General features: G+C 72.8%; 2 protein-coding genes across 2 annotated transcripts; both read left to right on the forward strand.

The window, feature by feature from the left end:
• The first annotated feature begins 350 nt into the window (after positions 1-350).
• LOC119234401 (olfactory receptor 226-like) lies at positions 351-1307 on the forward strand. The gene has a single exon (XM_037497320.1). It carries the CDS (start codon positions 351-353, stop codon positions 1305-1307), a length of 957 nt encoding a protein of 318 aa, XP_037353217.1.
• A 1018-nt stretch (positions 1308-2325) lies between these two features.
• On the forward strand, positions 2326-8155 carry LOC119234102 (collagen alpha-1(I) chain-like). Its single transcript, XM_037496865.1, has 5 exons — positions 2326-2365; positions 3535-3597; positions 4486-4684; positions 5511-6418; positions 6933-8155. The coding sequence occupies exons 1-5, from the start codon at positions 2326-2328 to the stop codon at positions 8153-8155; spliced, it is 2433 nt and encodes an 810-aa protein (XP_037352762.1).
• The last annotated feature ends 1125 nt before the right edge of the window (positions 8156-9280 follow it).

Genomic DNA, 9280 nt, shown 5'->3' on the forward strand with positions numbered 1-9280 from the left:
TCGCGGCCACCTTTGCGCTGTTCTCGGGGTGCCCTGCACGCTTCCCCTCCATGTATACAGCATCACTGGTCTGTGGTGACTGGAAGCCCCAGGACGCAGCCCGGTCTGTCCAGCTCCCACCCAGTGCCCAGTGGAAACGTATGCGGACCCTGGGCGGGGTGGGCAGTCCCAGCGGCAGCGACGGGGCAAGCTCTGCGCAAGCACAGAGGGCAGGGCACCGTGGCCTCTGACCCCCACCCTGCACCCTGTCCCCCCAGCCGCCGAGGCGCCTCCCACCCCACCCCTCCCTTCCCCCCGCCTGGCCCAGACCCTTGCTAACCGGGCCTCTGCCCCCAGGCCGCGCGCACACCATGCGCTTGGGGGACAACGGCTCGGAGGTGACCGAGTTCATCCTGCTGGGCTTCTCTGGCTCGCAGGGCCTGCACCTGGGCCTGCTGGCGCTGTTCCTGCTGGTCTACGTGCTGACCGTCACGGAGAACCTGGTCATCGTCACGGTGATCCGCGCCAGCGCGCTGCGGCACAAGCCCATGTACCTGTTCCTCAGCCACCTGTCCTTCCTGGAGGCCTGGTACATCTCCGTCACGGTGCCCAAGATGCTGCTCGGCCTGGCGGCGCGCGAGCTCCGCCACATCTCGTTCCGTGGCTGCATGGCGCAGCTCTACTTCTTCCTGGCGCTGGCCTGCACCGAGTGCGCGCTGCTGGGCGTCATGGCCTACGACCGCCACGTGGCCATCTGCAGCCCGCTGCGCTACCCGGCCATCCTGAGCCCCGGCTTCTGCCGCCTGCTGGCCGCCGGCTCCTGGCTCTCGGGCTTCTCCATCTCCCTGGGCAAGGTCTTCTTCATCGCGCGCCTGGGCTACTGCGGCCCCAACGTCGTGAACCACTTCTTCTGCGACGTGTCGCCCCTGCTTAACCTGGCGTGCTCCGACATGTCCGTGGCCGAGCTGGTGGACTTCCTGCTGGCGCTGCTCATCCTGCTGGGGCCGCTGCTGCTCACCATCTTCTCCTACGCGTCCATCATCCGCACCGTGCTGCGCATCCCGTCCGCCGCCGGCCGCCGGAAGGCCTTCTCCACCTGCGCCTCGCATCTGGCCGTAGCGGTCACCTTCTACTCGGCCTCCCTCTTCATCTACGCGCGGCCCCGCGCCATCTACTCCTTCGACTTCAACAAGCTGGTGTCCGTGGTGTACACGGTGCTCACGCCCCTGCTCAACCCGGTCATCTACTGCCTGCGGAACCAGGAGGTCAAGGAGGCCCTGCGCAGGACGGCCCAGCGCGCAGCCCAGGCCCTGGGCGGCCCCTCCTAGGCCCCAGCGCAGGCTCCACCCACTGCCCCCTGCCCTGTGCCCCATTCTCACCTCTGCCCCTGCCCCTCATGTTCCATCCCCACCTCTGCCCTGCCCTGTGCCCCATCCCCACTTCTGCCCCCACCCTGCCCTGTGCTCGGTCCCCACCTCTGCTCCTGCCCTGCCCTGTGCCAGCTGCTAGCCCAGGACCCCAGGGGCCACCTTGACCTGGCTCACCTCCTCCCAGTGCCCAGGCTGACACCCCATGCCTCCCCAGGTGCCACCAGTGGGCTTTCCAAAGGCCACCCGTAGGAGTGGAGGGGACGCCCACTCACCCCACACACCGCCTTGGAGGCTAAGCCGGGCACAAGCCTGGCCCTGCTCCCCACCGAGGCCTCCCTCTGGCCACCTGGGTCTGCCCTGGGGTCGGTCAGGACAACATCGCAGCGCGCGCTGCCGGGAGAAACGCCAGGGCTGCTCAGGCTGATTCATAGCTCAGGAAGGGGAGGTGCCGCCTGTGACCACGAGGAAGAGGATGCAAAACTCAGGGAAGCGGGAAGCTGCGGCCAGCCACCCCTCCCCCGGTGCCTGCTCCATAAGGAACGGGAGTGTGAACGAGGCGAGGGCCAGGGTGGGCCTGAGACCCTGCCCCTGCTGACCTGGGCACTGGGGTTGCTCCCACCAGGACATGCAGGCTCCTGGCTGGCCTCCCCAGCCAAACAAGGGGACCCTCTGAGCTGATGGACTCCACCAGCTGTGGGTCAGCCGTCTGCAGAAGACCCCGACCGCTACAGCCCCACAGGTCCACTATCACGACGGGTGACCAGGACGGAGCCCCCGCTCTCACTGCGGGCCCACCCTCAGGGCTACCCTGGAGGCAGGCAGTGCAGTGCGGCCAGCTGCGGCCCTGAGAGCGGGGCCCCGGGAGGCCTGGTGGGCACAGGGGAACCAGCAGGAGCAGACCCCTGCAGGGACGAGCCCCTCGGCCCCTTCACCCCGAGCCGTGGAGCTGACCTGAGGGCTCCTGCTGGCCTGGCCGATGGCCGTCTCTGCGTCGGGACCCAAAGGCAGCGCTCACGGTCTGGAGCTGTGCGTCTAAACCAGAAATTGCACGCGCCCCTCTTCCAGAACACATGCACTTTCGTGTCACACGTCTGCAGAGCGACCATTTAAAAATGGGGTGAAGCACCTGTTCTCTGGCGTGTCGTTACTGGGAGCCGGCGCGGCCGCTCAGCACCTGCCACACGCGAGGGGCCCAGAGTGCGGAGACACAGGCGGGGGCGGCCGGTGGGGCGCAGCCGTGGGGCCCGCAGGAGCGGGGAGCAGGGCCGTGGGCGGGTGGGACGGATGCCACTGGGACAGACACCGAGCAGCGTCGCCCACAGGTGCTGGGGGCATGGGGGGGCAGGGGCAGGGCCACCAGGCGACAGGCGGAGGGAATCCGGACAGGCCCCGAAGCTGGGTGGGCGACAGTGCGGGTGCCCCAGGCCCAGGACAGGGGAACCCCTGGCGTCTGGAGGTCGTGGGGAGGCCACGCCCGGGGAGAGGCCTCCAGAGGCTGCAGCGCGGTGTGAAGACAGTGGGCGCCGGCATTGGGCGGGGCGCCAGGCCAGAGGCCGCCCCGCCAGAGGCCGCCCCGCCTCGACCTGTTGAAATGGAGGCAGGTGGTGGGGTGCCGGGAGGGCCAGCCAGGGCGCAGCCGGGGCTTGGGCAGGAAGACCCGCCGGGCCAGACCCCAGAGGGAAAAGGGGGCCTGAAATCAGACGCGGCCCTGCCCAGGCTGGCGCAGAGACGCCCCAAGCCCCCTGCCGGGCTGCCCGAGGGTCCGCCCGGTCCAGGGCCGCGGGACACACACGCGGCCGCGCCCACGGCAGGCGGCGGAGCGCGCCTCAAAGCTCCAGCCAAGAAGCCCCCCCAGCCCACCGGGGCGACCTGCGCGGTGAAGACGCCCCCCCAGAGGGGACGGGGAGGAGGCCCGTGTACCCCCCTCCGAGCAGGCCGCGGGGGGGCGGGGGGGGGCGCCCTAAGACAGAGCCGCTGTCGCTGGCTGAGCAGCCGCGCTCCCCAGGGGCTGACGCCCGCCCCAAGATGCCCCCAGGTCCCCCCAGCCTTCTCCCCAGTTTCCCCCAGGTCTCCCCAGCCTTCCCCCCGACTTCCCTCCGGTCTCCCCAGCACCCCCCAGGCTCCTCATCTTCCTCCGGGACCCCCAGGCCGCCCTCAGGTCCCCCAGGTCCCCCATTCTCCCCAGGACCCCAGGCCTCCTCTGGCCCTCCTCCGCCCACCCCCTCGGAGATGCAGTTTCCGGCCAAGGGTGGGGCTGGGCCTCCACCACCAGGACGTGGCCTCCCGGGGCGCAGGGGAGTGGGCGCTCCCGGGGAGGGGAGGGTCGGGACGCAGGGAGAGACGCGGCGGGCGGGGGAGGGCGGGGGACGGCGGGGAGAGGGAGTGCCGCAGGGGTGACGGCGGGGCGCGGGGCGAGGGGGGGCGCGGGGCGGGGAGGCGGGGCCGGCGGCGGAGCCCAGCCGAGAGCTCCGCTCCGAGCCCGCGAGCCCGGGCGGCGCCGACCCGCCCCGCCCCCGGCGCCCCCGGACTGGGCGGCGAGGACGCAGCCGCGGGCCCCCAGCCCAACAGCCCGGCCCCCAGCGGGGCGCCGCGGAGCCCCCAGGAGCGCCGCGGGAGAGGCCCAGGGCGGAGCGCTGCGGACGGGCGCGCGGGGACCCCGGGACGGAGCCGGGCGGCGCCCCCGAACCGCAGGCGCGGAAACGGGGGTCTCCGAGGCACGAAGGCGCGAGCCGAGCGGGCGGGGGGCCGAGCGCCTTTCGCGGGGAGCGAGCCGGGAGGCCCTGCGGGCCCGAGGGCCCTGCCCTGGGCACGGGGGGGGGGGCGGCAGGGGCGCCCCAGCGTCGGGGAGCGCGGGACCAGCCGCCCGAAGGCGAAGGCGGCGCCGCTGCTCGCGGGGTCCCAGCAGCGCAGCCCCGCACCCCCCGCGCCGCGCGCCCCGCCGGGAGCCCGTGCGGCCTCGCGAACACGAGCCGAGCGGGCGCGCCACGACCGAGCCGCGGGCTGGGAGCCCGGACCCCGCGGGCGCCGCCCGCCCTGGGTGAGGCGCGGACCTGGGCCGGAGGCGCCTGCGTGCGGGAGGAGGGGCTCGAGGCCGCGGGCGGAGCTCGGTTCTGACCGTTTGCTTCGGCCCAGACAGGCCGAGCCCCGCGCGAGGCCCCCGGCGGCGGGGCCGAGGGCGCGCGAGCCGGTCTGCGCTGTGAAGCGGCGTCGGAGCAGGAGCGCGAGGCGGCGCGTGCGAATCCCGGCCCGAGGCGCGCCCAGACCCGCCGGCCGCCCGGCCCGGCCCGCGCCCGGACAGCGGCCGCGGCAGAGTCGGGGCGGAACGGGCCAATCAGGTGCGAGCTGTGAGCTGATTGGTGCTGAATAGCCCAATCAGCCACAGATCGAAAAATGGTCCAATCAGACTTGCGGGTGGGGCGCCCGGAAGGCGCATATAAGCCTGGGTGTGGGCCCTGCAGGGACGGGAGGGCGACGCTGGCCCGGGGCGGGGCCGGCGAGGCGGGAGGCCGGGTGGAGGGACGTGGCAGGGCCCCCCGTGGCTCTAGCTGGTCAGGGCAGTGCCCTCTGGGAGGACGGTCAGCTCGCGGCGCTCCCCTGCGCACAGCCGCGAGGCCTCGGGTCCCGGCGCGCCCTCCCGGGGGGAGCAAAGGGCCCGCCGCGGCCACACGTGGCGGCACCGCCCGGCGTGGTCACCGCTGGTCCTCGGAGGCGGCGTCGGACACCCAGGGCTCACGCTGCGAGCTGCTGGGCGACGCCAGGCCGGGGCCTCCGGGCTCTGCGGGGCGCGGGGGGCAGGGCCGGGCCGTCCCGCGAGGACCTTCGCTCCCCCGTCCCCGGGGGCGGCTGCTCCGGAGTCTGCCCTGCGTCCCTCCCGAGGCTCAGCGCCGGCCACGCGGGCTTCCGTCCTCGCAGGCGCCCCGCCCGAGTCGGACCCGGCTGCTCGTGGCCGGCGCCACGACTGACTTGTGGGGGCGCCGCAGGGAAGGCCGGCCCTGCCGCCGCCGCCCCGCCGCGGGGCTGCGTCCAGCAACAGAAACAAACTGCTTGAAAGACCCAGAGCCTCCGCCCCGCCCCCGGGGCGCGCCCGGGGCCGAGACCACCCCGCCCTTTCCGCGAGGCCCCCACGCAGGCGGAGCGGACCCCCCGCCCGGCCCGGCCCAGGCCGGCACGAAGCCCAGGGGCCGGCGGGCAGGCCAGCGCGGGGCGCCGCCGCGGAGGCAGAGCGGTCAGCGCGCCCAGGCCAGAGGGGCTCCCGCGCCGAGTGGGGGCGCTGCGGGCGGCCGGCCGAGGGGTCAAGCCGGGCCTGGGCACAGCGGGGCGTCTGCACGCGAGGCCCAGGCCCGGCCAGCGAGGGCGGGTGGAGGCGCCCAGGGAGGGAGACGCAAGGCTCCTCCGCGGCGGGGCCCGCGCGGCCGCGCTCCTGGGCGGGGCGGCGGAGTCGGCCCGAAGCACCCTGCGGCGTCCGGGGGAGGCCGCGCGAGCGAGGCCGGCAGGCGCCCCGGAACGCGCGGAGGCCGCAGGACGCCGCCGCCGCTCCGGGCCCGGGAAGCGAGCCGGGTCCCGCCCGCTGCCGGGAGGGCGGCCTCCCCAGGCGGGCGCCGCAGCCGGAGCCGAGGAGGGCGGCCCGGGCGGCCCGGGGGCAGCGGGTCTTCACCCCGTCTCGGCCCACGCGGCCGGCGGGCTCAGCGGCGGCCCGGGCGCCTCATCGTTCGCCGCACCCCGGGGAAGACACGCAAACGGCGCTACTGCCCCGCGGCTTCCATTCCCCCTCCAGGGCGGGGGCGGGCAGGGCTCCCCCGGGCAGGACGGAGCAGCCGCCCTCGGCCCCGGGCTGGGACAGGAGCGCGACGAGGGGCAGCAGCGGGCCAGGGACAGGCCACCGCGCGCCGCCGGGCCCGGGCTTCCTCTGCGGAGAGACCAGACAACGCGCTGCGCGCCCGCCCGCGCCGGCCGCCTCAGACAGCACCAGCGGGGCCCCCACCGGCCGCCCGCAGTCCGGCGGGCACCGGCCAGGGGTGGCGGCCACCGCTGTTTCTTTGGGGGCGGCGTGAGCCCCGGCGCTCGCAGCTGTGAGTCGTGGGGCGGCACCAGCAAGCAGCGCTGCGGAACGCCAGGCCGGGGCCGCAGACTCCTCTCAGGCAACGCCGGGGACACTGTCGGGCGGCGCCTCTTCTCCCTCTTCAGAGCCCGGCGCGGGGCCGCCTCCTGCTCCCTCGGCGGCTGGCGATTCAGTCCCCCCAGCTCCGCTGCGCACCCCAGACCCTGGCTTATATCCTCTTTCCGGGCGCCCCGCCCACAAGTCTGATTGGACCATTTTTCAATCCTGGGGCTGATTGGACCATTTACCCATCAGTTCATAGCACCTGATTGGTCCATTCAACAGTCCAGGAAGTACGCTTTACATAAAAGGGCTCTGAGGAGCAGCTGCCACCACGGACTTGCGTTGAGAGGCGGTTCCTAGTGACAACGTCTGATTGGACCATTTAGCACCAATCAGCTCAGAGCTCGCATATGATTGGTCCATTTGAGGATACCGGAAGCACACTGTTACATAAAAGGGCTCTGAGGCTCACCTGCCCCCAGTGACTGCGGCGGAGCCGCCGAGCCAGAGAACCGCGGCTCCTGCCCCTCCCCGAGGCGGCGGCTCCTCCCCGAGTGGGTCTGAAGAGAAGCGCGAAGCCTTTCGGAGGCGAGGGGGGCGGGGCGGGAAGCGAAGGGCCCGCCCCGCCGCGCTGGAGGGCCGCGGGGCGGCGCCGGAGCTGGTTGCCGCCGGGCCGGCCCGACCGCGGCGCGAGGACCGCCGGCTCCGGCGGGCGGAGGGGCCGTCGCGGGAGGAGACGGGCCTCCCCGCAGGTCAGGCCGGGCCCGAACCCGCCTCCCCAACAGCGCCGCCGGCCGGCACCTCCCGGCGCTTCGCGACGCGCAGCCAGGCCCGGGCGAGGCCGAGGCGGCGGGCGGGCCGGAGCGCGTCCTCCCGGCCGGGCTCCCCGGCGCGCGGGGCCGGGCCTCCTGCTGCTGCGCGAGGCGTCAAAACAAGGAAAACGCAGGCACCGGCGGGCGCAGCCGAGCCCTGCTGGCGGGGCCTGGCCGAGGCAGAGCCGCGACCGCCACCCCGGCGCCCCCCGGCCCCCGGCCCCCCAGGGCGCCCCGGACCCCCACCCCGGGGAGCCTCCTCCCGGCCCAGGACGCGCGCGCCCGCGCTCCGGCCGCGGGGGGACGGCGGGCGGCTGGGCGGGGGCTCTGCGGGGACCACCGGACCCTCCGCGCTGGGGGAGCGCAGGCAGCACCCCCACTTCGGAGACAAGTCGGGGGTGTCCCGGGAAGGGAAATGTGCCTCCCGAGCAGCCATGGCGCACGGAGGCGCGCCGCGAGCAGGAGTCCCCGGCCGCCCCTCCCCAGGCCGCGGAGGCCAGGGCGCGGCCCCGCGGACCCCGCGCCGCCGCCGGGGCGAGGCCGGCGGACCCGCCGCTCTTCGTCCAGAAGCTGAGCCGCCGCGGAGACGGAGGAAGCGGGGCCGCAGGAGGGAACCCCGTGGCCGGCGGAGACCCGCGAGCCCCGCCGCCGCGCCCTGCCGGGGAGCGCGGTCCCCGCGGGCGACGACCCGAAGCGCCCGGAACCCAGAGGACGAGGACGGCGACCCGCGGCGCCGGGAGGGGTCTGGGCGCCGCCCGCTGCGGTCCCGAGGTCTCCTGGCCCTGGGGCGCCCCAAGTCCATAACGAAAACCACCTCTGGGCACGAAGGGCCGCCCGGGCGCCCACTGCCGGCGTGTGCTTCCAAGAGTCGGCTAGAGATGTTTAAAATCTAAGTTTACACGCCAAAAAAAAGCATGTGAGCCTCTAAAACTCGGCTCCTGAGCCACGCGGGAGCGGCCCCCGCGGAGTGACGGCGCCCCGGGGGCGGGGAGACCCGGCTGCAGCAGCGGCCGAGCCGGGCGGGGCTTCCCTCCTCGCAGCGAGAGCCTTGACGGCGAGCTCGGCGCCAGGGCCTCGGCGGAGAACACCAGAGATGGGAACAGCGGGGGCCAGGCCCGACCTGGCCTCTCGGGTTTGGACTTGACTGACTCCTGCAGCTGAGCCTGCGGAGAATTGAGGGCCTCGTTAATTGGGAGCCCCGGCCTGGGTCTCCTGGGCTAAGGAGCCAGAAACGCACTTTCTAATAGCCCTGGGCCTGGAGGCGCCTCAGCCACCTTCTCTTAACGAGGCCCCCGAGGCCTCCCAGCCCTTGAACTTCTCTGATCAGAGTTGAGATGGGAGCTGGATTTGATTTGGTACCAAGAGGCTTCTGAGCTGTTCCCCAGCTGCCTGGAGAACACAAACTTTCTCACATGCAGCCTCAGAATAAAAGGCATTCCCCCGGGGCTCAGTGGGGCAGAGAGAAGCCGGCTGCGCTGGGATGGCAGGTGGGAGCTGAGCTGCCCCAGAGCCCACCTCCTGCAGGCAGAAACCACTGCACTGGAGGCAAAGGATATGGGGAGTCTGCCCCCCAGGCACTTCTCACTGCTTGATGACAGCATTGTCGTTGAGATCAAGCCCTAGTTCCTCAGCCCAGGTTTCAATCTTATCAACAAGGTGTTCCACTTATCAGCCTCTGGGGTCCTTTGTGATACATCAGTCAAGGGTCTGTCTTACCTCATGATGCACACCCTTCCCAGGGTGATCGAGCTTTCCGCTCTTGATTGATTTGAAAAGCACCTTGTAGGGTTCGGCTCCTATAACTGAATGGCCAGGCAGTTCTGACCTTGTACAGTAACACAGAATCGTAGGTAACAAAAATGGTGGCCGAGCAGGCCACTCAGGAATAGCAGGCCCACCGTGGGTGGTGGGTGGAGGCTGGCTGGCTGGGTGAACAGACGGATGGATGACAGAGAGATGACAGGTGATGGAGGGACGGTGGGTGGAGGAGTGTCTGGAATGGAGGGTGGCTGGAAGAT

This window comes from Talpa occidentalis, unplaced genomic scaffold, assembly GCF_014898055.3.
Source record: "Talpa occidentalis isolate TD23 unplaced genomic scaffold, MPIMG_talOcc4v2.1 talOcc4.8, whole genome shotgun sequence".
NCBI classification, from domain to species: domain Eukaryota; kingdom Metazoa; phylum Chordata; class Mammalia; order Eulipotyphla; family Talpidae; genus Talpa; species Talpa occidentalis.

Excerpts from the sequence above, each read along its gene's own strand:
- LOC119234401 (XM_037497320.1), top strand. The coding sequence starts at position 351 with ATGCGCTTGGGGGACAACGGCTCGGAGGTGACCGAGTTCATCCTGCTG.
- LOC119234102 (XM_037496865.1), top strand. The coding sequence starts at position 2,326 with ATGGCCGTCTCTGCGTCGGGACCCAAAGGCAGCGCTCACG. Across the intron at positions 2,366-3,534 it reads ACCCAAAGGCAGCGCTCACG|GACCCCAGGCCTCCTCTGGC; the intron begins GTCTGGAGCTGT and ends CATTCTCCCCAG. Across the intron at positions 4,685-5,510 it reads GGGCGGAACGGGCCAATCAG|GCCGGCACGAAGCCCAGGGG; the intron begins GTGCGAGCTGTG and ends GGCCCGGCCCAG.